Source organism: Symphalangus syndactylus, chromosome 8 (assembly GCF_028878055.3).
Source record: "Symphalangus syndactylus isolate Jambi chromosome 8, NHGRI_mSymSyn1-v2.1_pri, whole genome shotgun sequence".
In the NCBI taxonomy this organism is placed as follows: domain Eukaryota; kingdom Metazoa; phylum Chordata; class Mammalia; order Primates; family Hylobatidae; genus Symphalangus; species Symphalangus syndactylus.
The window spans coordinates 57,095,875-57,123,149 of NC_072430.2; the positions used below are offsets into that span (position 1 = coordinate 57,095,875).

Sequence of the window (27,275 nt, forward strand, 5' to 3'; positions counted from 1 at the left end):
GGAACGGTGGCTCACGCCTGTAATCCCAGCACTTTGGGAGGCCGAGGCGGGCGGAGCATGAGGTCAGGAGTTCGAGACCAGCCTGGCCAACATGGTGAAACCCTGTCTCTACTAAAAATACAAAAATTAGCCGGCGTGGTGGCGCATGCCTTTAATCCCAGCTACTCAGGAGGCTGAGCCAGGAGAAACGCTTGAACCTGGGAGGCGGAGGCTGCAGTGAGCCGAGATCGTGCCACTGCACCCCAGCCTGGGCGACAGAGCGAGATTCCGTCTCGGGAAAAAAAAAAAAAAAAAAAAAAAGCTGATAATTACAAAGTACTTTTAATGACATGAGAAAATATTTCTACATGACAAAGATATAAAGGTGTACAGCTAGCAAATCTCAATCATGTAAATTAAATCATAAGTCTGAGATGTGAACTCAGAGTAATACAAAATCCTATGTTAGTAACTGTACTATATTACCTCTAAAAAAAGATTAACATACAAATCTCTTGAATTCATTAACTGAAAATTGGTCCAAAAAGTTTATCCTTTAATATTGTTAGAGTGAACTGGTCCACATACTAAATAAATGGAATATTAATAACAACTTAACTGGTACATTTCACATAATTTGAATGATTTCTAAAGGGAATACATTAGTATAAATCTAGGGGGCTCCTACTGATTTCACTGGAAATTAAGTAAGAAGTAGAGGAAACTGATCTCTCAACTGATGTGGATTCATTGTTAATCCCCCTTACATGTATCTGTAAAACGTTCCTAAGCAAGAAGAGAATGAAAATAAAATTCAGATCATATTATAAAAATTTTCTTCCATCTCCTTCTGACTTTAGTTCATATACCTTTAAGACACTAGTAACTGGTAGTCCTGTTGGGTAAATCATTTTTCAGAAGCAGTAAATTCAGCTGAAAGAAATATATAATGAGTCAGATATATGCTTTGTAGTCATATGCAGATTACCCTAACATTGCTCTTCCTGTGAATATTCACATGATGAATGGGATGAATGCTGCTCCTTTCACATATATTAAAAGGATATTTGAAAAGGAAGGAAAATATTTTATTAAAAGTTTTTTAAAGTTTGTGAATTGAAGTCTATGAAAACAAGTTACTTGATACACAAACATTCAGATAATATTAGATGTTAAATCAGTACATTTGAAAATACTATAAATTATATTTCAAATATATACACATTATGTTAACCTTCAACAGGATCCATTATCACTACTTAGAACACTGATATGTATATCTTTTAAGTATGTAAAAATTACATAGCTGTTAACTTTGTATGGCAATTCACCTATAACACATTTAAGAAAGCATTACAAAATTCATTATATAATAATTATACAAATGTTTTCTCATATTTACCAAAGCCTACTAAAGTCCAGAAGGCACAAACATTGGCCAAATAGTTCTAACTTTTATGTTAGACATAAAGATGTTTTTGCTGTTTTTTAGAACCATTAAGATGGCTAAGAGAACCAACTTTATGGACCTTAGCTGTTCTCAGGCATCTGAATGGGGGTGGGGAGAAGTCCTCAAGTTACAAGAATCACAGTTACTTTTTTAGGATGAAAAAATAAAAACATTGCATTTGATGACACTACAGTCAAAATGAGCTCTAATACAAATGTATATGGAGAGGTTTTGAAGAATAAATCGGATATCCCAGGGGAGGTTCTGCGGCTTGTACCGTAAGATTTCTTAAAAGTAGTGGATGAGCTTGTATACTATAACGTTCTTCATCATCGTTTGTGGCATAAAGTAATTCCCATGAAAGATTGGCCCACTGACCTCTAACAGCTTCGGGATTTAACTTTCCCACTTGGATCAATAATTCTTGAAGGCTAAGTACTCTCCCAGTGTAAATTCCCTTTAAAGTAAAAAGGGTAGGAGGAGGAGAAAAAGAAAAGAGATTACATTTAGGTCTTTATATTTTATTTATAAACTTAGAGAAAAATTGCATTGTAATTAGCCAAACTTTTCCCAAGTTCAAAAAACAGAAAGTAGTGTTTTAAAATGTACACAAGTTGCTTGTATTCAGAATCAAGAATTACCTCTATTTCCTTGGTTTTTTAAATAAAAGAAAAGTTTTCTGGCCGCCACCTCAGTCACCATTAGGCAAAATCTTAGTCACTTCTCTGTCTGCCTTCTCTGATCTGTTGCCTCAGCGATGCATAGTCATAAATACTATTTGGTGGTGAATGATACAATAGGCTCTTTTTAAAGAAACAGCTTTGTTGAGATATAATTCACATTCCATATAATTCACATTTACTTACTATATGCAATTCAGTGGTTTTTATTATAGTCACAGATATGTGCAACCATCACCACAGTGAAGTTTTAAAACATCATAACCTCAAGAAGCATCCTTGTACTCTTTAGTTATCACCATCCTATCTCCTCACTGACTGTTCCCTAAGCAACCACTAACATACTTTCTATCTTTATAGACTTGCCTGTTCTGTAAATTTCACTTGAAATGAATCATATAATATGTGGTCTTTTGTGACCGATTTCTTTCACTTAGCGTATTTTCAAGGTTTATCTATGTTGTAGCATCTATCAGTACCTTATTCCTTTTTATGGCAGAATAATATTCCATCATATGGATATGCTAAAATTTGTTTTCAGCAATTGATGTACAGTTGGTTTGTTTCCACCTTACAGCAATTAAGAATAATGTTGCTATAAACATTCACGTACAAGGTTTCATGTGGATTTATGTTTTTATTTCTCTTAGGTATATATACTTAGGGATAGAACTGCTAGGTCATATGTTAACTCTATGCTTAACTATTTGAGAAACTGCCAGAATGTTTTCCAAAGTGGCTGTACCATTTTACATTCCCAAGAGCAGAAGAGGGTTCCAATTTCTCCACGTCTTGTTAACACTTATTTTCAGACCTTTTGATTTTAGCCATCCTGTGTGTGTGAAGTGTTATTTTATTGTAGTTTTGATTTGCACTTCCCTGATGACTAATTATACGGAGCACTTCTCATGTACTTATTGGCAACTTGTACATCCTCTTTAAAGAAATGTCTATATAGATCCTTTGTCCACATTAAAATCTATTTATCTTTTTATTATAGAGTTGTAAGAGTTTTTTTTTATATATTCTAGTAACAGTCCCTTATCAGATATGGGCAAATATTTTTCCCATTCTGTGAGTTGTCTTTTTACTTTTTTGATGGTGTCCTTTGAGGAACAGAAGTTTTTACTTTTGATGAAGTCATATTTATCTATTTTTCTTTTGTTTCTCATGCTTTTAGTGTCATATCTAAGAATCTATTGCCAAATTTAAGGTCATGAAGATTTACCCTTATGTTTCCTTCTAAGATTTTTATGGCTCTTATGTTTAGGTCTTTGATGTATTTTTGAGTTATTTTAAAAATATGGTACGCAAAGTAAGGTCTGTAGTGGGTTGAATAGCATCTCTTTGAAGTTACCTGTGAATGTGACCTTATTTGGAATGGGTACTTTGCAGATGTAATTAAAGATTTAGAGATGAGATCATCCTAGATTTAGGTGGATCCTAAAGCCAGTGACCGACATTCTTATAAAAGAAAGTAGTAGTAGAATTGACACACGAGAGTATAGAGAATAGGCCATGTAAATACGGAGACAGAGACTGGAGTTACTCAGCCATAGCCAAGGAATGTTAAGGGCCACCAGAAGCTGGAAGAGGCCAGGAAAGATTCCTTCCTAGCGCCGTTAGAGGAAGCGTGGCTCTACTGGCACCTTGACTTCAGCCTTCTAACCTTTAGAACTATAAGAGAATAAATTTCCATTTTTTAAAAAGTCGCCCAGTTTGTGGTAATAATTGTTGCTGCAGCCCTGGGAAACTAATACTAGTAATCCAACATTATTCTTTTGGATGTTGCTATCAAGATGATTTCCCCAGTGAATGGTCTTGGCATCCTTGTTGAAAATTAGTTGGCTAAAGACCCATGGGTTTATTTCTGGATCCTCAATTCAATTCCACTGATTTATATGTCTATCATTATGCCAGTACCATACTGTTTTGATTATTGTTTCATATAAGTTTTGAAACTTGGAAGTATGAGTCGGCCAATTTTCTTTTTCAAGATTGTTCTGGCTATTCAGGGTCTCTTGAAATTCCATATAAATTTTAGAAAATCAGCTTGTCAATTTCCACAAAGAAGCCAACTGGAATTCTGAAAAGGACTGTGTTGAATCTGTAGATAAATTTGGAGAGTATTGCCATCTTAACAATGTTATTTTGATTTATGAACACTGGATGTTTATTTATTTAGATATTTAATTTTCTCTTTTAACAATGTTTTGTAGTTTTCAGAGTGTAAGCTTTGTACTACTACTGTTCAATTTTTCCTAAGTATTTTATTCTTTTTGATGCTATTTTAAGTGGGATTTCCTTAACTTCCTTTTTGGTTTGTTCACTGCTAGTGTATAGAAATTCACCAGATTTTTGTATGTTGATCTTACATCTTGCAACCATCCTGAATTTGTTAATCAGTTCTAAGCTTTTTAGTTGATTCCTTAGATATTCTATACATTAAGATCATGTCATCTGTGAATAGAGATGATTTTACTTCTTCCTAATCTGAATGCCTTTTATTTCTTTTTCTTGCCTAATTACTCTGGTGTCTTAGCTTAGGCTGCTATAACTAAATACCATAGACTAGGTGCCTTAAAGAAGAGACATTTATTTCTCATAGTTCTAGAGGTTGGGAAGTCCAAGATCGGGGTGGTTTCATGGCTGGGTTCTGATGAGGGCTATCCTCCTGGCTCATGGATAGCCATCTTCTTATTCTGTTCTACAGCAGAAAGACAGGAAGCTGTGGGTGTCTTTTCCTCTTCCTATAAGGGCACTAATCCCATCATGGGGCTCCATGCTCATGATCTCATCTAAGCCTAATTACCTCCCAAAGGCCCCACCTCCTACTACCATCACGTTGGTGGTTAGGCTTCAACATACAAATTTGGGATGTACATAAACATTCAGTCCATACCACCTGGCTAGAAGTTCTAGTACAATGTTTAATAAAAGTGGTAAGGGTAGACATTCGTGTCTTCTTGATCTTAGGGGTAAGCATCCAATCTTTCACCAATAATTATGATGTTTACTGTGAGTTTTTCATAGATGTTCAGGTTGAAGAGTTCCTTTCTTTCCTATTTTGTTTTTACTATGAAAGGGTGGGGGATTTTGTTAAATAGATTTTTATATCTACCGAGATGATCATGTGGTTTGTGTCTTTTATTTTATATATTTTGTATATTACATATTTATATATTAATAAAATATTATATATTTTATATATCATAGCGCTTCCTGTGCTCAAGCAATCTTCCCACTTCAGCCTCCAGAGTAGCTGGGACTACAGGAACATACCACCATGTATGGATAATTTTGTTTATTTTTTTTTAGAGACAAGGTCTTACTATGTTGCCCAGGCTGGTCTTGAACTCTTAGACTCCCAAATTGCTGGGATTACAGGCATTTTCTTAAGTCCAATCTGATAATCTCTGCCTTTCATTTGGATTATTTAATCCATTCCCATTAATTTTATTACTGAAATAGCTGAATTTTGTCTGTCATTTTCCTTTCTGTTTTCTTTGTCTCATATCTTTTTTATCCCTCTATTCTTTCTTGACTTTCTCTCGTATTAAGTGACTATTTTATAATATGCCATTTAAATTTCTTTAATGATTGTTTTCACTTTTTTTCTCAGTTATTTCCTCAATGGTTGACTAAAGCTTACTATCTCTGTCTTACAAGATTCAGCCTCAGATTTATACTAATTGTGGTGAAGCAGAAATATTACTCTTACAACGTTCTAGTTCCTTTTCTTCCCTTCTGTGGTATTGTTATACATATCACATTATAAACGTTACAAATCCAACAGTACATAGTTATAATTATCACTTTACATAATTTTATGCTTTTAAAAGAAGTTGAGAGAAAAGGGAGCAAGTATACATTTATTGTGTTTGTTATATTAATTATTTTTTTTTTTTTGGAGACAGGGTCTTGCTCCATCATCTAGGATGGAGTGCAGTGGTGCAATCATAGCTCACTATAACCTGAACACCTGGCTCAAGAGGTCCTCCCACCTCAGCCTCTCAAGTGGTAGCCAGGACTACAAATGCACGCCACCACACCTAGCTAACTTTTATTTTTGGTAGAGATGGGCTCTTGCTATGTTGCCCAGGCTGGTCTCAAACTCCTGGTCTCAAAGCAATCCTCCTGCCTTGGCCTCCCAAAGTGCTGGGATTATAGTCATAAGTTACCATGCCCAGCCTTGTTATGTTACCCTTCTTTCTTTTTTTTGAGATAGTCTCGCTCTTGTTGCCCAGGCTGAAGTGCAGTGGCGCAGTCTTGGCTCACTGCAACCTCCACCTCCTGGGTTCAAGCGATTCTCCTGCCTCAGCCTCCCAAGTAGCTGGGATTACAGGCACCCACCACCACACCCAGATAATTTTTTTTGTAGTTTTAGTAGAGACAGGGTTTCACCATGTTGGCCAGGCTGGTCTCAAACTCCTGACCTCAGGTGATCCGCCTGCCTCGGCCTCCCAGAGTGCTGGGATTATAGGTGTGAACCACTGCACCCAGCCTTATGTTAACCTTAAAAAAAAAAAAAATGCTATTTCTCTTTCTTCCTGTAGATTCAAGAATCCAGAAATGAATTATCTGGATTCATTTCCTTTATCCAGTACAGCTTTGCCCCTACTGGCTTCCCTTGTGCAATTATTAGCAAATTACATTCCTATATGTTATAGGCCCAACAATACATGAAGACATATTGTTTTATAGAATTGCTTTTCAAATGAGTTAAGAGAAGAAATATGCCTTTTTACTGTTTTTTATAATTACACAGTTAGCTTTATTGGTGCTCTTTGTTTTTGTGTGTGAATTTGAATTATTGCCTGTGGTCACTTATTTTCAGCCTGAAAAACTCTAGTATTTCTTGTAAGGTGGGTCTGGTAGCAACAAATTCTGTTTTTGTTTATCTGGGAATTTCTTTATTTTGCCTTCATTTTTGAAAGGTCACTTTGCTAGATATAGGGTCCTTGGTTAACCTTTCCGTTTTGGGGTTTTTTTAGGGGGCACTTTGAATATGTCATTCCATGCTTCTGGCCTCCATTGCTTCTGATGACAAATTAGAATTTTATACGACTTTCCTTAAGATGTACAAGTAGTTTTTACTTGGTGCTTTCAAGGTTTTCTCCTGGTCTTTGGATTTCCACATTTTTACTACGATGTATTTGCCTGCAGATCTCTTTGCATTTATTCTAAAGTTCACTGAAGTTCCTGGATGTGTGGATTAATGTTTTACAATAAATTTAAGAAGTTTCAGCCATTATTTCATCAAATAATTTTTTTCTTCCTTCCCTCTCTCTCCTCTCCTTCTGATACTAAGTATATGTTCGAGCAGTTAATGGTGTCCCACATTTCTCTGAAGCTCTCTCCCTTTTTATTCATTCTTTTCTCTTCTTTGGACTGCATAATCTCTATTGATCTAGAATCTTCAAGTTCACTAATTCTTTCTTCTGCCAGTTCAAATCTACTGTTGAGCCCCTCTAGTGGAATTCTTCATTTGGTTCTTTTTTATAATTTCTATCTCTACATACATTCTCTATTTGATGTGAGATTGTCACCATACTGTCCTTTATTTCTTCAACCATGGTTTCCTTTGGTTCTCTGAACATACTTATAATGACTACTATGAAATCTTTATTAAATCTGACATCTGTTCCCTCTTACAGGCAAGCCTGGTTGTCTGCTTTTTTCCCCCGATATGTGGGTTAGACTTTCCCATTTCTTTTTCTTTTTCTTTTTTTTTTTTTTTGAGACAGAGTCTTGCTCTGTCGCTCAGGCTGGAGTGCAGTGGCGCAATCTCGGCTCACTGCATAGACTTTCCCATTTCTTTGCATATCTCAACTTTTTGTTGAAAATTGGATATTCCAGGTAACACTGTAGAAATTCTGGGTGCTGGTCCTCTTCATTCCTAACTCCAGGGCTTGTTATTATTATGTACTTGTTTGTTTAGTGATTGGCTGGCTTACTGTAGTGAAGTCAATCCCTGTCTGCTCCCTACCATCCCCTGCCCAGTTTGAAGTCTCAGATGTGGCCTCTCATAGAGTACAGCCAAACTATGAATGCACGCAGTTAACCTTGGGATGGTTTTGGCAGGGCTATCTTGTCTGCTAAGTGTTCATACCTAGCTATTAAGCTCCACCAATTGCCAGCTGGTTACTCTATGTTTTCAACAAAGACCTGGGGCATAAAATTGCTCCACAGACTGATCCAATTAAAGGTGAACTCCTTGAAAGGAATAACTTTTGATGTGTTTGAGATTTGTTCTGATCCCAGGAAGGCTCTTTGCTCTTTCTTCCCCTGAAAAAAATCTAGCCAGTTTACAGTTTAGCTTAATGAACCTACCAGTCTCCTAAACATTAGTTTGCACCACAACCTCCACCATTTATGTTGTTTTCTTTTTCTGACACTATCATAAAACAGCAAGTCCTCCACTGTTTTCAAGAACATTTTGGGCTTTAATGTGTCTACACTCTGTTGCAGATAAATCAGTCCCTCTGGGAAGAAGAGATTCAGAGCTTTTGTTGTTGTTAATGATAATTTGCTTCTCCCACTGGGCAAAATCTCTGAGCCAGAGTTCTGGGCGATGGCATGCTTCTCTCGAGTGACACTTCTGCTTTAGGAGATAAGCACTTGGTGGAAGGAAGGAATAGCCTCAGGTCTTTCCAGCTTGCCTCTCCCAGCATAGGACTTCCACATTATGAGTGGGCGAGAGTGATCAAGGCCCCAGTATTTTCAGTGGCATCACACCCAAGATAAAGTCTCCATCCCATAAGTGTGGCTGGCCAGAAGGGAATCTTTACTTGGACTTCACATGCCTGGAATCCAGCCTCAGCAACAGATAGCTGGGACAGGAATAAAAATGTTGAACTCCTGCCCTTCCTAGGAAAACAGTCCTCCAACTGGGAGCTGACAGAGAAGAGAGCCTACGTTCTGGGTTATACCAGTCTGAGGGGAGATTCCATCTTGCTGAGGCTCAGGTAGGGTAGGTCTTGGTTCAAATACTGCAGTCTCTTGCTGTTCTTACTGGGTTTTAGCAGATTTCTTTGAATAAATGTGTGTTCATTTGCTGCATGCCCTTAGGAGACTTTCTAAGACTTTAAATGGTTATTTAAAAAATAATAATTTTCATCAGTTTCACTGGGGAGTGCATTTGCAGAGCTCCTCAAACCATAATGCCAGACAGACAAAACCATGATAAGCTCATAACATTGAATCTTTCATATTGTGTACACTTGATGACATTTTAAATGCAATAAGAACAAGTACTAAATCTTAAAGAGTCATCCCCTATTTTAAGTCTCTGGATTTTCACAGGTTAGGTTTGCTTCAATACAGTATAAATGTTAGCAAAATACTTTGCCACTTACAAATAAATTTTTCTAGGAGTCAAATCCAAGAGATGATTCATACACTTGAACATAGGAATACAATCCATTTAATCAAATATGTTATAGCATACTACACATACTTAGCTCTCTTACAGGTCAGGCACTGCACACAACATTTTTAATTGGCTCCTCTTCAGTTGGCAAAAGTAGAGAAATCAGCTATTCTAGAGTTCATCTAGCTTAGCCATAAAGTCATGATTACAAATGCCTTAAAACTATAATTAATACATCACAGCTATAATGTTATATCATTTATCACTTAGTTCAAATACTTTATAACTGATATCCATTCTTTAAGGTTAGTATATATAAGTTTAAAAATTTTTTAACCTTACCATATTAGAATCATACCCCAGAGAAAACAAGTATGGCTTTTCTTGTAAAATTGCTTCCTTCCACTTTTCATCAGATACCAAACCAATGTACCAGTCACGTTCATATTCTTCAAGGTACTTAATCAGTTCTCTAAAGTCTTCTATTGGACCTAAACTTGCTTTATCAATCATTAGTTTCAGAGTATACCTAAAAAAGTGGAGAACCAAAGAATTTTAGAATATTTGCTGTCAACTTTAAAGATCAAATAGATTTTGTTAAATCAATATTTTAAGACATTGAACTGAAATCATATCTATTTCAGATAAAAAGTGAAGGAAGAAATGATGGCAGTTAAGGTGAAGAAATCAGAAAGCCATAAAAAAATAGGTTTTCCACATAAACAAAACCAAAGGAAGCACAAATTGAAGTGTACCCTTGATATAATCACACTACACATGAAACATTTTTTTCATTTTGAAGAAAGTAAATTTTAAAAAACTAGAAACGAATAACTGTCTTCTTGCATGTGATTTAGAAAAATCAATATTTTTCCACCAATGTTATAACTTACAGATGATCAAAATGGATTACCTGAATGCTTTCAGTGCTAGTTGAAACAGTTCTGGCTTTTCTGTGAGCCAGTCCAAAGCAACAGACCAAGGCAAAACACCACTGTAAACTCTCAAGATATGACCAGGACTAGGAGCCATATTGTCTATTCCAAATAAACTAAAATAACACGTCATTACTGTATGAACATAAAAGTCTTTTAAAACTTTGTCCTTGGCAATTTCTTCCAGTACATTTGAGGCCTTCTCTTCTGAATGAAAACATTCCAACTGCCTTAAAACAAATTGGTACCAGTCTTCTGGAAATAACGAGCTCATCTCCTTCATTTTGGAACTGGGCATACAGCTAGTCCTCCACTCTGCAGGTAAGCATACTAAGTGAGAATGTGAACAACTGAACTCCATGAGAGGAATATATGGCATGTTCTCTTGCTTTCCTTTGTCAACAGCAGGGTATCCTAATAGAACTGCTTTGTAAAGATCGTTTTCAGGAACAGTGCCTGTAGAATGATCGCCAACCCTCTGTGATTCTACTGATCCTGGAATAAACAAATTTGTACCTGGCAAATCTTTCAATTGATGTTTTTCTTCTATTACTTTTTTGATAGTTGGCTCATCATCAAAAATATTATCATCAGACCAGTCACTAAAAGTTTCTGAATTTAAACTATCTATGTCTTCTGGGGATTTGGGAGGTGGCGAAGTGTTCAAAGCAGGCAAGATTGGAGGTGTTTTCCCTTTATTTTCAGTGTTGTGAACATTCTCTTTCATGCCAGGCCTTTTGGAGCAATATTGAACAAGTATCCACACAAGTACTTTAATGAGGTCACCTTTAAATTCTTTTAAGTTTTCATGAGAATCAATTATGCCTGATAGAACATTCCTGGCATCAGAATATAATTTCACAGGCAAAACAGTACAGGGTGTCAAGACATTTCCAAAGTGTTCATTAAGGGAACATACTCTTGTGTATTCTTGCTCAAAAGCATCTGCAAAAACTTCATCAACTCTGCGAGCTTCTGCAGTATGACAGGATGTTTCCTGCAATTCTAACCCCTAAAGAAGAAATAAAAAGTACTTGAGTTTATAATAATTTATTACATAATATACAGCAACTAGTCTTGTAAATGCCCATAGATTCTCATCACAAAAATACAGAAAATGACAAAAACAATTTCTTTAACTCAAGAGCAACATCCTGACTTAAAGTTAATGGCACTTAACACATTTGACTCTGGATAGAAATTCAAAATAATGCTACTATTATTTTTGAAAATATTATGGAAATTCCACTAGAAATTGGGCAAATTTATTAGGTATGAATATAATTTTAAAAGACTATAATCATAGTTAAGAGTGAGCCACACAGTAAAAACTTTTAAATTATAATACTGGAGGAGAAAAAAAGCAAAATTAGAATTATACAGTATATACAGTAGTATTATATGCTTTCCATCCCACTTTATGAGACTAATAGCATTATTCAATGTATGGATGTGCCAGAATTTATCATTCTCCTGTTCCAGATTTATAACATCATAATGCAGATTTACTTCTTTGATTACTTTGGTTACTGCTATGTCAGTAGTGCCTAAACCAGTATCTGGTACACAGTGGGTATGCAACAAATATATGCTGAGTGAATGAATATTATCAATATATCCTTACATAAATTTTAAACACCTTTTGATTACCTCCTTAGAAGGAATCACTTGAAAAGGACGTATCAGGTCACTATTTACTATCATAATTGCTACTGCTTATTTAAATATTTAAATATTGCTTATTTATATATTTTTACAAAGCTGTCAGTACCTTCAGAACTTGTTTTTAAGTCACAGCTCCACCAGGTGCTGGCACACAACTTGAGCAGGTCACCTACCCTCTCTGAGATTCCTTTTTCCTCTGTTTCAAAGGAAAATAATCCTAGTGTATATGGGTTTGAAGGCTGCATGTTTTGTAAATTTTAAAGTATTAATATAATTGTTAATAGATGGCATGGCCTAACCCAGCTTGTGTCAAAAAAAGACAGACAGAAAAAAAGAGTACCACCAAAAAGTATATTTTTAAACCACCTATGTCACAGAGCACAAAGGATCAATACACATTATTAGGTATTATTAAACCATATCATTTTTAAATAGAATAAAATTAAGTAATCAAAATGTCCTCAATATTTTTTGTCTTCTGGTATGGGTTAGACTAGAGCAGAGGTTCTCAATCTGTAGGTGAGTCAGCATCACTCAGAGCGCTCTTTGAAACACAGATTGCTGAGCCCACCCGCAGAGTTTCTAACTTAGTAGGTTCAGGGTGGGGCTCAAGAATTTCCACTTCTAACAAGTTCTCAGGAAATATTACTAATACATCTGGGCACTGCATTTTGAGAACCACTGGACTAAAGAGACAGCTTTTTAGTCACTAGCGATTTTATCCAATCTGTGCTAGTGTAAAAAATTCACTTACTATTCATTATATAAAAAACAAAACAAAACAAAACATTTGCTAAAGGCCTATTCTGTGCCAGGCACTGTTTCAGGGGCTTAGGATGTATTCCTGAATAAAAACAAGAGATCCCTGTGCTTGTGAAACTACTTATAAAGTGAGGGACATGGTTAATCACCAGTAAAACTAATAAGTAAATTACATAGTTTGTGAGAGGGTATAAGTGCTATAAAAATAAGGAAAAAGTAAAGCAAGGCAAGGGGGGTTGGGAGTGCTGGGATAAGAGTGGGAGTGTAATTTTAAATATGATGGCCATAGGAAATCTCACTGAGGAGATAACATTTGAGCAAAGACCTGAAAGTGGTGAGGGAGGGAGTTAGATGATTTTATGAAAGTAGAGTGTTTCAGGCAGAGGGAATAGCCAGTAGGCTGGAATAGAGTGAGAGGGTTAAAGCAATAGAGGCCAAAGAGGGAATAGGAAGCCTGGCCATTTAGAGCCTGGCTTTTACTCTAAATGAAAGAAGAGATCCACTGCAGGGTTTTGAGTACAGAAGTGACATGGTTTGACTTAGATTTTAAAGATCATTCTGGCTGACAGTATACTGTAGGGGCACATAGGTAGAAGCAGGATGACCAATTAGGAGGCTATTTCAATTATCCAGGTAAGGGTCAAGGTGGCTGGGACCAAGGTGGTAAAAAGAGATGGGATACAGAATATGGTTTATAGGTGGAGCCCATAGGATTTCTTGTTGGACTGGGTGTGGGAGTATACAAGTAAAAAAGGAGTCAAACATGACTCTAGTATTTTTGGCCTGAACAACCAGAAAGACAGAGTTGTCAGCAAGGACTACTAGGCTCTGGGACACCCTCATGTTAAAAGGTCAAAGAAAAGAGAAGGAACCACAAAGTAGAGAAGTAACCCACGAAACAAGTGAAGAGAACAACTGTGTAAAATGCTGCTGATGGTTCGATTAAGACTGGTTCTGAGAGTTGATCACTGGACTTAGCAATGTGCCAGTCACTAGAGACCTTGACAAGAGCAGGTTGGTGGAGTAGTAGGGTCAAAAACCTAGAGTAAGTTGAAGATAGAATGGAAGAAATTAAATTGGAGATACAATTATAAGCAGTTCTAATAAGGCCATTTTGCTTTTCAAGGAAGGAGACAAATGGGGTATAGCAGGTAGGGGCACAGGATTAGAAGACAGTTTTTATTAAGTTGAAAATGCTTAAATGATATAGGAGTTAAAAAACATTACTGATTCACACTTTTGAGATGCTCAACTAGACAGAGATAACAAGAATAGGACTGGAAGAAAAGGAAGCAGGTATATTTTGCTACCATGCTCTATTATACAATTAACATTAGTCCACCTATCAACATGTGCTTACTGAAATATACTTTATTATTTTTTTCTTTTTTTCTTTTTATTTTTATTTTATTTATTATTATTATACTTTAGGTTTTAGGGTACATGTGCACAATGTGCAGGTTTGTTACATATGTATCCATGTGCCATGTTGTTTTGCTGCACCCATTAACTCGTCATTTAGCATTAGGTATATCTCCTAATGCTGTCCCTCCCCCCTCCCCCCACCCCACAACAGTCCCCGGAGTGTGATGTCCCTAGGTGTTTTCACAGGTAATTGAAGAGATATTCTTCTTTCAAATTGAGTGTTTGATGTGAACATAACAGGTAAAATTTTACACATGAACTATAAAAATACTAGAGATGTTTTAAATGCACACTGACCTTAATGTTAATACAGCAGTAAGTATAGCCACATTCCAGAATCATTATCCATATTAAACGATCCTGAAAACGGCCCAAGTAATGAGATCCAGGTAGGAGGAGACCTACAACAAATTAGAAAAAAAAAAAAGAAAAGAAAATTATTTTCACGCTTCTTTTATTTTGCTATGTGAATCTTCAAAACTGAAAAGACATCTAGAACTGATTCACGACTCCTACCCTCTCATTAGGTCAAGAACAGAAATAACTATTCACTGTGTATTGGGAGGCATTAAATTAACTCTTTACAAGAGCAGTTGGAACAGATAATCTACAGGTGATACTACATAAAAATTCAAGGATTTTCCAGAAAAACAAATTAGAAGTTGTTGTATACAATCTTAAATACATGTTAATTATATTAGGAAAAGTATTGAGTGTATAAAAGTCAGCTTGACAGTCATGACTTAAAATATTTTTGACATTTTTATACACGCACATAAACATATAAAAGTGTTTTGTGGTTTAAAAATGTACATAAAATGCTACACACTGTACAAATACTTTTTAAATTTAGTTTTTCTCTAAATACTTTTATTAATGAGATTTGCCCACATCTATGGCAAACAGCTAAAATTTATTATAACTGCTGTAGAAAATACATTGTATCAATTTAACTGAATTTGAGTATTCACTTCTTCATTGATAAACTTTTCAGATGTTTCCAACTTTTCACTATTGTAAATAATGTTGCAGAAATTATCTTTGTGCAAGTCAGCTTGTACAACATGTGGTTCAGAACAGTGTTAACATACCAGAACCGACTACTAATCTTCAAAAGGTCTGCTTATATGGTTGGTCCTTGCCTGGCATCTGGGAACCCCCTACCTGATAAGACTCCCGTACTGTGTCTAACTGTACAAACAATATAGTATATACTGAACACCTGCTCTCCTTTTGGGATTCTGGAGTATTGGTATGTGCTAGGCAGACAGCGCCTGCATGACCAGCCTGCAGTAAAAGCCCTAGGCATTGAGTCTCAAATGAGCTTCTCTGGCAGTCAACATATCACACATCACAACTTGTCGCCAGGGAATTAAGCACATTCTGTGCAACTCTGTGCAACTCCTGGGGACTTGCACCTGGTCTCTTTTACTCCTTATGATTTTTCCCTTTGCTGATTTTGCTCTGCATCCTTTTGGTGTAATAAATCTTAGCTGTGAGTCCTCCTAGTGAACCATCAAACCTGGGGTAGTCTTGAGGACCCCCAAAACACATGTACTAGAATTTCTCTAGAACTGGAATCACTAAATCATGGAATCTAAAATGGGAATCCCTGAGCCATGGGATATATACATCTTTATTACAGACTACCATTTAACTCTTCAAAGTGGTTGTACAAATTTACATTTCCTTCCAGAAAGGTCTGAAAGTTCTTGTTCCCCATGCCCTAGCCAATACTTGGTAGTGTCAAACTGTTTATATTTTTGCCACTCTGATGTATGTGAAATATTATCTCATTGGTTTTTTTCCCCACCAGAAAATACTTTATAACACACTTCTTGGTTGGGTATTATTGGTTTGATAATAAAGTATAATTTTTATCTAATTACTATTTCTGATGGGAGTTTAACCCCACAGGTGTTTTAAAAAATAAAACAGCATTACATAATGAAAATTAATTAGCACTGGATAAAAGTACTATAAGTATAGACTATTTTTCTATAAGACAAATGATTATTCACAAAACATCTGTAGTACAAAGATAAAATATTTTTTTCTCATAAATCATCTCACATAATAATTAGAAAAGTTCAACCTGAAGTAAGCATTTTATTAAAATTCTAATCTTAAATTGTTACTCTGCCTAGAATGAGTTTGTCAGAAAGTTATCTGTCATTTTTTTTTTTTTTTGGAGACGGAGTCTGGCTCTGTCGCCCAGGCCGGACAAGTTTCAGCGGTTAAAGCACATGGTAGGAGATGACACACTAGTGTCATCAACTTATACCTTATCTAAAACCAACCTTGAGAAGTACAATACAGTTAAAATTTACAGTTAGTGTTTGACAAAAGCATTAAAACTCATAACATTAGTTTACTGTCATCAAAAACCTATTATCTTGCTAATAACTGCATAGCATTTCATTTTGGGAGGCTACCTTACCTACTGATCACTGACCGAAGTTTTTACGTTATCTTGTCCAGACTGCTTAAGTCTCTATAACTCGTAAAGTATGAACAAAACTCCGTCTGCTCCTCAAGCTGATATTATGTAAAGCTAGTTTTCACTAAACTTTATAAATGTATGCTACTGCATTTACTTGACATGAACTCATTATAAATTCATGAAAATCTTCGGGGAAAGGTGTTTCCATGTTTCGATGGTGCATTGTAATCTGAATTTATTCAAGAAAACGTATTTAAAAATTATCAAATCAACTTAATAAAAATTTCCCTGAGTATTTTTATTTTGTAACTTAATTTAGATGAAAACAAGGAGCAGGAGATAAAGTTCCAATTTCATATTTAGTCTTTCTGCCTACACATCAAATTGTTATGGTTGTTATGCTATCTTATGGTTGGATAAAAAGATTGTTTTCCTGTTTTTTTTTTTTTGTACTTTAAATACATTAGTGAGAAATTCTTGAGCACAAGCCATTTACTTACCTAAACTTCCAGCTGCCATTGCAGTCTGTAGTACAGCAGTCAACCTGGGCACCATTTGGTAGTAGTACACTGTATCTGCACACACACAGGCTGTGGTGCCCGCTGCTCCTGGCCAACTCTGAATAGGTCGGGGAAACCCCACCAAGAACACAGGAAGGGTGAAAAGGGGGAGTAAGGGAGAAGAGAGTAGTGTAGAAAAAACTATGATGACCAACACAAATGGAGAAAAGACAATGTTGAGTATACATAAAGTGGCAGTTGTTTTTCGACGTTGTTTTTTCTCCGTCCATGATGTCAAAAGCACAGTCACGGCAAACTGCAATTTAGAGACGAACTGAATCAAACGATCACGTATGATACCAACCTGTAGAAATGTAAAAATTATTTTTATTTATCCTTGAAAGATTTTTCATGAATTTTCAAGATCATATAAGAAAGACTATACAGTAATTTTATTATTGCCCCAGTATTTTTGAAGAAATAAATCTTATTCTTTGATTTTTTGTTAATTTTCTCCAACCTCATAATTAATAAACAAGAATACATTTTACAGTTTGGACTTTCTTAAAAAAAAAAAAAAACAGTAACACTAAAGAGAGCTGACAGTGTACTAACTATGCCTTAAGGTTGAACCACTGTAGGCCACGAATCAGATAATGCAGAAATTGACAAGTTCCTACAAAGACACAAATTACTAAAACTGGCTCAAGAAGAAATAAAAAATCTGAATAACCTACAAAAAGTAAAGAGACTGAATAATTTAAAAACTACCCAGATAGAGAAGCTGAGGCTCAGATGGCTTCAATACTACAAAATATTACATACCACAAAACATTTCAGATACATATTGAATACTACATAACATTTACGAATAATCAATACCTATCCTTCACCAACTTCTACCAGAAAATAGAAGAGTATGGAACACTTCCTAACTCATTTTAGGGGACCAGGCAATGATATCACAAGGAAAGAAAACTAGATAAACACACCCCTCCGCCCACCTCAGCCTCCCAAAGTGCTGGGATTAAAGGCATGATCCTCCATGTCTGGCCAGAGAAGGATATGTTCTAAGAAATATGTTTTGCAGTATCTTGAAGTATTAAACATGGAGTTCCTATATACAGCCAGAAATTCCAGTCCTAGGTACGTATACCCAAGATAAATGAAAACATATGTTCACAAATAATGAGACTCATCATTGAGTGAATATTACAGAGGGTACACACACAAACGTAGGTGGTATAGCCTACCACATACCTAGGCTATATGGTATAACCTGTTGCTCATAGGCTACAAACCTGTACTGAATGTTACAGTACTCAATGCCGTAGGCAACTGTAACACAATGTTAAGTATTTGTGTATCTAAACATTGAAATTGTACAGTAAAAATACATTATAAAAGATAAAAAATGGTATACCTGAATAGAGCACTTACTATGAATGGGGCTTGCAGCACTAGAAGTTGCTCTAAGTTAGTGAGTGAGTGCTGAATGAATGTGAAGTCCTAGGACATTACTATACACTACTGTAGATTTTAAAAACACTGTACTCTTAGGTTACTCTAAATTTATTTTTAAAATATTTTTCATTCTTCAATAATAAATTAACTTCAGCTTACTATAACTTATTTTATAAACTTTTTTTACTTTTTGACTCTTTTGTAATGACACTTAGCTTAAAACACATTGTACAGCTGCTCAACATTTTTTCTTTATATCCTTATTCTATAAGTTTTTTTCTATTTAAAAATTTTGAACTTTTAAAACTTTGTTGTCAAAAATAAAGATACAAAAACACATTATCAGTCTAGGCCTACAGAGGGTCAGATCATTAATATTACTGTCTTCCACCTTCACATCTTGTTCCACTGTAAAGTCTTTGGGGCAATAACATAACATGGATCTGTCATCTCCTATGATAACAATGCCTTCTTCTGGAATACCTTCTGAAGGACCTGCCTGAGGCTGTTTTAAACTTGTTTTTTAAAAAAAAACCTTTTTTTAATATGTAGGAATATACTGTAATAAAAAGCACAGTAAATACATAAACCAGTAGTTGCTTATTGTCAAGTATTGCATACTGTACACAATTGTATATGCTATACTTTTATATGACTGGCAGCCCAGTAGGTTGGTTTACACCAACATCACCACAACCACGTGAGTAATGAGCTACCCTACAAGGGCTATCCCACTAGCTGATAGGAATTTTTCATCTCCATTATAATCTTATGAAACCACCGTTGTACATGTGGTCTGTCATTGACTGAAACGTCCTTATGCAGTGCATGACTGTACTGATACATGCTATAACATGAATGAAACTTGAAAACATAAAAGTGAAAGAAGCCAGATGCAAAATATCACATGCTGCAGAATTCCATTCATGTGAAATATCTAAAATATGCAAATCCATAAAGACAGAAAGTAGATTAGTAGCTGCTGGGACTACAGTGGGTAGTAGGTGAGATGGAGAGGGGGAATGGGAAATAACAGTTGAGGTTTCTTTTTGGGATGTTGAAAATGTTTTAAAATTAGATTGTGGTGATGACTACAAAACTGAATATACATCACTAAATGGATAAATATTATAGTATGTAAAACATAAATTTCAGTGAAGCTGTTAAAAGACACATTTACCAGTAAGAGTCTGATTCCTGTATCCAGGCTTCTGTTCCACCATATGTCTGTACTGGAGATCAAGTGTACTGTTGATACGATGACTGTCTCCAATAAAGCATTTTCTGTATTCTGCCATACCTGCAGTATACAAATTATCCATTTTTATCAGGTAGAATTAGATAATCTAAGCAAACTATTAAACAAAATTACAATAAAACTTAGCAATAGGAAAATACTATTAAACACATATTAGGATTACCATTCTAAAGGCTCTTGTGAATCCAATACAGACAGACACTGAGTGGAGCCCTTGTAAGGAACTGTCCAATGAAAGAAATGCTATCATGGCAAAAGGTGATACTAAAACAAAACAAAAAGAGAGAAATTTAATTAAGGCAAAATAGCTCCTTCTATCATATTTTATTCTGGCAAATATACATTTTTTATGAGCACATTCAAGCAATGAACTAAAAAAGCTAATCAACAAAAAACCAAAACATAAAAGAACAAACACTTGTATGTGGTATAATACCACACAAATATGGGAATTCAGTAATATTTTTAATACTTCCAGGATATGATTTGTAACACAAGGTTAAGAGACTTTATCTTCCTACCTAAAGTTAGCAAAATCCGTCTGACAATACCAATCTTCATGAGCCTAGTTTGCTTCTCAAAGAATACAGTCACAGTTTGCACATCCTTCGGATAAAAGGGATTTCGGAAAATTCCAATGATATATACGCTTTGAATTTCTCTAAGTATCCAGAGTATTATAAGTAATATCATCAAACCATAGCCCACAATAGCCTGGGAACTGCTTTTAGAAATCTGTGAGAAGCCAGCAAAGTGATGAAGCAAACTAGTTTCTAAAAGAGCCAAGACTAATATAATGATGTAGAAAAGGCACTCCTTCCATGAAAAATGTTTTTCTGGACCACTGGGTAAATCCTTAGATTTGGTTCCAATTTTGTGACCCATATCACTTAAGTTCAGACTCAGCAAGAAACCAAATCCAGTCATGAAAAGAACCACACCAACAGTGCTTGGAATGAAATATGATGTTATAGCTGTTCCAGCAGACATGATGAACATTACTAATAACCTGTACAGAAAAAAAAGAAAAAAAGATTTACTTGAAAAGGAAAATGTTCTTTAAGAATGTTACATATAACATCAATATTTAAAAATAAATACCGTAAGTGGGTTGACATAGATGAGCCTCCAAGGCCGAACTCTAAAACCTGCTCCATTGCCCATAAGAAAAGTGCATCGGGTGGGGGCAGAGTCCCAAGTGCCCACAGAAAGGGTAAAAATACAAACAAGATGTGTAAAATCTGATTCATTTGTTCTAGAGCTGGCATATTTACCATAAACCTATAAAAAAAGAACATTTAAATCACAAAAAATATATAGAAGAGGATGTTTTAAAGAAAAGCAAAGCAACACAGAATAACAACACACTCCCTTCCAAAAAAAAAAAAAAAACCACACACACACACCACAGAAAAGTCTTAGTCCCAACTTACAAATGATCAATACACACAAATTGTGACAAGTGTCCTTCTACATCAGCAACTACCCCTACACAATTGTGTACAAGCTTAGCATTTAGAGAATATGTTAATTCAAATATGCAAAGGAGGAGGAAGTAATTAAAAGCCATCATTGAGTAGTAAGAAAATTGAATACAGGAATTTGTAAAACTGAACAACTGAGGCCAGAGCAAAAACATTTCTCCCCTAAATGTCTAAACTACTACATTGGCTGAAATTCTACCAATGATTCTTCAGAGTTTTAAAATTTTATAATTTAAAATTTCAAGTGACTTTGGAAAGTCAAAGCCTTACTCACATTCATACATTAGCAGCTAAGAAAGAGGAAAAGCTCTTTTCTTCCTCTTTGTCTTGTACTGTCCCGCTCCCAGGACCCAGAATTTAACATTAGAATGGTTAATATCAGAAATGAGCAACTCAGTTTATGACTGTATCTCTGCAGCTTAACCTAAGAACTTAACTAGCATTTACAACACTGTTCCATTTTGTACAAGCAGTGGTATGAAGTTGAGAACACAAACTTGCACATTACAATCTCCTCATAAAGTAGTGACTACTTCTACCTTAAGTGGAGAAACTCAAACTTGGCACAGCACTTAACAGTTAAATGTATCATCATCAAACTGCTTCAAATAATTTAATTTTACACTTGATCTTAGCCAAAAGGCCAAGAAGCGATCAAATAATTTAATTTTAAAGCACAGAGTATAAACATTATCAATATATTACAAATGTTTTAAAAATAATGCTAATCAAACACTGTGTCCAGAGACCAATAAGGTCACATTACTTCTGGGGTTCCAAAGATAACATTCAAAAGAGACAACTAAATCCCAAAACTTACAGCATAATTGTACTTGAATACCTGAACTACTGGAAATCCAAGTTGAGGAGAAAGACAATTTCTGGGGCCGGGCGCAGTGGCTCACGCCTGTAATCCCAGCATTTTGGGAGGCCGAGGTGGGCAGATCACCTGAGGTCAGGAGTTCGAGACCAGCCTGGCCAACATGGCGAAACCCCATCTCCACTAAAAATACAAAAATTAGCTGGGTATGGTGGTGGGTGCCTGTAATCCCAGCTACTCGGGAGGCTGAGGCAGGAGAATCGCTTGAACCTGGGAGGCGGAGGTTCCAGTGAACTGAGATCGTGCGATTGCACTCCAGCCTGGGCAACAAGAGCGAAACTCCGTTTCAAAATAGTAGTAATAATAATAATAGACAATTTCTGAAATAATTATTCACTTAAGTATATGTTGACAGTCCCAAAGCAAATGTATAGCAATTATGGATATAATATAGTAATGGCATTGTATGTTTGCTCACATAGATGTCAGGACTATGCCAGCTAATGTGCTCTGCCTCATAATGTATGCCCTTCAAATTTTTTTTTTTCTTTTTTTTTGAGATGGAGTCTCGCTCTGTCCCCAGGATGGAGTGCAGTGGCGCAATCTCGGCTCACTGCAACCTCCACCTCCCGGGTTCAAGCGATTCTCCTGCCTCAGCGCCCCAGTAGCTGGGACTACAGGCACACGCCATCATGCCCAGCTAATTTTTGTATTTTTAGTAGAGACGGGGTTTCACCACGTTGGCCAGGATGGTCTCGATGTCTTGACCTCGTGATCCGCCCACCTCGGCCTCCCGAAGTGCTGGGATTATAGGCGTGAGCCACCGCGCCCGGACCAAATTTTTATAAGCAGAGAATTAATGAGCACAAGATTAACAATGTGATGCTAAATTACAGGACAATACTTTGTTAGAATAAAATTCATTTCATTCTGAGTAGAAACCACTCAAGTAACAAAAAATCAAGAAAATCAAACCATACATAAATAGTAAGCCGCAGGAAGGTCAAGGAAAACATGTAGATTGGTACACTTTTTTTTTCCCCCAAGACAACACTCCTCTATCAAGGACAGGATAATTTGTGTAAAAATAATGTATGCTCATGAAACCTTTTATCAAAACTAGATTCTACCCCTAAATCTCTTTTGGTCCTTTAACAATAAGCAATGGCAAAGTAAAGTATTTATATACAAGGATAACATAATTGAAGTAATCAAATATTGTGATTATTCTCCTGTATATAGGACTTAGCTCCAAATGGATCATTATTGTGGTTAATTCTTTAATATGGAAAAACATTTAAATTCTAATACTTATGATAATTTAAATTCTAATACTTCTAATAATGTAATAGAAATTTTCTACGGTAAAAAAAATCTCAGCCCTTAAGATGAAAACTTAGTTTGGAATCTAACAGCTATAAAAATGTTTCAAATTCTGCACACTCACTAAGATCCACATGTCAAGAAAAAAGATGTTTTCTACAGTGGCTAAGATGATATAAATGTGTATCATTCATTCAAACAATTCCTGAGTGTCTGAGCTAAGCATTGTAGATTTAATGTCTGTCTTTGATAAAAATTAAAATGCACAGAAAAAGTCATTTAAAAGTATTGTTACACAACTGTACTAGGTAAAGAATGGGGAAGGAAAATATTACTACGCTGTGGGGTTCACCTCTTCTGCTTCCTTTCATATCTTCTGAAATAAAATTAAGAAACAATTTATCTGACAACTGTCCAAATTTGAAGAGTCCATGCATTTCATACATCATTTGGCTGCAGTATCACACCTATTGCCTAGAGATGATCTCAATTCTATTATTTTCTTAATCAAAAGTGAAACTGGAGGTGATTTTTCTGGATAAACTAGTCATTTTCTTCTTTAAAAACAGATGTGGGGACTGGCTTTGTCTTTTTAGTTACAGATAAAAAAACAAAAACAAAAAACACTTTGTAATTATCAAATCTTAAACATTAAAACTGTATATTAAATCCAACAAGATTTTAGTAAAAAACCTTTTATGTACTTTTAGAAATGAATAATGCAGAATGTCAGGAAAACCAAATTAAAAGATTCTTTTTTAAAATTAAAGAACCTAGGACATCATTTTGAATCCAAAGATTACATTAGGCATTCAATTTCTGATCTCAAAAATGGGATACGGAGACAGAACTCAAGAATTTGTATTCTGAAAATAACCACCTTATAAATTTTAATATTTTAAAGGCAATCATGTGTATACACACATTTAAACTCAATTTTAATGCTAACTTTTCAAAATCAAGTATTTAACTGGAATATATTTTATAGTCAGTAAATCATAGTGATATTAAGAAACCAATTATAAATGGATTTCCTGTTATTAATCCTCCCCTTACGTTTTTGATTAGGTGAAGAATTACATGGGCACTACATTGTCCTCTGGTTAATAAATGTAGTGTAACTAGAGATTAAAAGTTAAGAAATTGCAGACAGACACCCAAGGAGGGGTCAGTTTCAGTGCCCAAACTGACTAAATATTTTAAAATGCTTTGTCTTAATCAGCTTGGGTGGCCATAACAAAATATCATAGACTGAGTGGCTTAAACAACAGAAATTTATTTTCTAACAGTTCTGGGGGCTACAAGTACAAGATCAGGCTGCCAGTATAGTCAGGTTCTGGTGAGGACTCTCTTCCTGGCTTACACATGGCTGCCTTTTTGCTGTGTCTTTATGTGGCAAAAAGAGAGACATCAAGCTCTTTGGCGTCTCTCCTAAGGGCACTAATCCTATCAGACTAGGGTCTCACCTTCATAAACTACCTCCCAGAGGCCCATCTCCAAATACCAACACATTGGGGGTTAGGGCTTCAACATAAACATTTTTGAGGGAACACATTAGTCTATAACATTCCATCCCTGGCCCCTCAAAACTCATGTCCTTTTCAAATTCAAATGCAAAAGACATTCATTCCATCCCCATATACCCCAAAGTCTTCACTCATTCTAGCATTAACTCTGATGGCTAAAGTTCAAAGTCTCATCTAAATCAGATATGGATGAGACCTAGGTACAATCCATCCTAAGGGAAAATTCCTCTCCAGCTGTGAATCTGTGAAACCAGATGAGTTATGTGCTTCCAAAATATCAGGGTAGGGGAGGTACAGAAGAGACATCCCCACTCCAATAGGAGAAACAGGAAAAAAAGGGTGATGATCCCAAGGAAGTCAAAACCTAGCAAGGCAAATTCCATTAGATCTCAGAGCTTGAGAATAATTCTGTCTGGTTCCATACTCTGCCCACCAGGCCACTGGGGTGGCAGGTTGCCGCCAGTGCTCTAGGTGAAGGTCCTGCTTCAGTGGCTCTGAAGTTCAGTTCTGCTCCCAAGGCTTTGGGTAGAGGCTAGCTGACTTGTTGAAACAGATGGTAGCCCTCAAGACCCTTAAATCACCTTTGGCATAATTTTCCCCTTTTCTTGAAGAATACTGCATCTTTGTAGCTGAACAGTTCTATCGTTACATCCCGTCAAATCCAAGAAGTTCAACTGTCGGCCTTCATTACTTCCTGTCTCCAACCACTTCAATTCAAATTGGCAGTGTTTCTACTCATATAATGCCAAAAGCTCTTTACTGAGTGATAGTCCAGCCCCATACTTTTGGTGTTCTCTTCAGAATATGCTTTCTCATGTTTTACAATGTGGATAATCCAGGCTGAAAATTTTCCAAATCTTCAAGTTCTGGTTCCTTTTCTTGCTTAACAATCCCTTCTTCAATCCATCTCTCTCTTCACATTTTACTAGAAACAGTCAGGAGAAGCCAACTGCTCCTTTCAACACTGCATTGAACTCTCCTTACGTAGATATCCAACTTCACGGCTCTAAAGTTCTACCTTCTACAAAACACTAGGACACAGTTCAGCTAAGTTCTTTGACACTTCGTAACAAGGACTGCCTTTCCTTTGGGTTCAGGGTACTTCAGACTTCATCAGAATCACCCTTAATGTCCATATTTCTAGCATGCACATCAAAACCCTTGGCTGGGCGTGATGGGTCAAGCCTGTAATCCCAGAACTTGGGAGGCCGAGGCGGGTGGATCACTTGAAGTCAGGAGTTTGGGACCAGCCTGGCCAACATGGCAAAACCCTGTCTCTACTAAAAATATAAAAATTAGCCAGGCATGGTGGCGCATGTCTGTAATTCCAGCTACTCAGGAGGCTCAGGGAGGAGTATCACTTGAAGCCAGGAGGTGGAGGTTGCAGTGGGCCGAGATTGTGCCACTGCACTCCAGCCTGGGCAACAGAGTGAAGACTCCGTCTCAAACAAAACAAAACAAAGAAACAAACAAAAAAACCTCTTTCAGCCTCTACCCTTTACCAACAGTTACAAAGCCATTTCCACATTTTTAGGTATTTGGTACAAAGGCATCCCACTTCTTGGTAGCAAAATCTTACTCAGCATGGGCTGCCATAAAAAAACGCCATGGGCTGAGTGGCTTAAACAACAGCAATTTATTTTCTCACAGTTCTGAAGGCTCGAAGTCCAAGATCAGGCTGCCAGTATGGTCAGGTTTTGATGAGAGCTCTCTTCTGTGACTTGCAGGTGGCCACATTTTTGCTGTGTCCTTAGATGGCACAGAGAGGGACAGATCAAACTCTCTGGTACCTCTTCTCATAAGGGGACTAGTCCCATCATAGCAGGGACCCACCTTCATGACCTAATTACCTCCCAAAGGCCTCATCTCCAAATACTATCACACTGAGGTTTAAGACTGTAATATATGAATTCTGGAGAGACACAAATATCCAGTCCATAACATGCCTGAACATTTCTACCTGGACACTAACCTAAGAAAAGAAAGCTGCAATCTACAGAGACGGAGAAAGAATAGTCAAACTTGAAAAGGCAAGTAAAAGGGGTTATCAAACAATTTTGTGAACAATTATGTCTGTTAAAAAAAAAACTATTTTCTGCTTTTCTTCTGTAACAAGTTGGTTTTTAAAAAATCTATATTACTTCTACTATTGTTGCTATCACAAAATTAGAAATAAATTTTGTATTTGT

At 36.1% G+C, this 27,275-nt stretch overlaps 1 protein-coding gene and 1 pseudogene across 12 annotated transcripts in view; both read right to left on the reverse strand.

The window, feature by feature from the left end:
- Positions 1 to 514: 514 nt before the first annotated feature.
- Positions 515 to 27,275, reverse strand: part of PCNX4 (pecanex 4) — a 42,428-nt gene continuing 15,667 nt past the window's right edge. For 6 of the 12 annotated variants that reach the window (XM_055289189.2, XM_055289186.2, XM_055289187.2 and 3 more), the window contains 9 exons: positions 21,035 to 21,214; positions 20,455 to 20,942; positions 20,097 to 20,197; positions 19,856 to 19,975; positions 17,212 to 17,575; positions 14,566 to 14,669; positions 10,395 to 11,428; positions 9,824 to 10,010; positions 515 to 1,886 (listed from right to left, as the gene is read on the reverse strand). In XM_055289189.2, coding sequence (XP_055145164.1) covers positions 1,635 to 1,886; positions 9,824 to 10,010; positions 10,395 to 11,428; positions 14,566 to 14,669; positions 17,212 to 17,575; positions 19,856 to 19,975; positions 20,097 to 20,197; positions 20,455 to 20,942; positions 21,035 to 21,214 — 2,830 coding nt within the window. In that variant the 3' untranslated portion in view covers positions 515 to 1,634. Of the gene's footprint in view, positions 1,887 to 9,823; positions 10,011 to 10,394; positions 11,429 to 14,565; positions 14,670 to 17,211; positions 17,576 to 19,855; positions 19,976 to 20,096; positions 20,198 to 20,454; positions 20,943 to 21,034; positions 22,558 to 27,275 lie in introns of all 12 variants that reach the window. The other 6 variants (XM_063644547.1, XM_055289190.2, XM_063644548.1 and 3 more) reach the window with 4 other exon arrangements.
- Positions 21,922 to 22,072, reverse strand: LOC129489091 (uncharacterized; annotated as a pseudogene).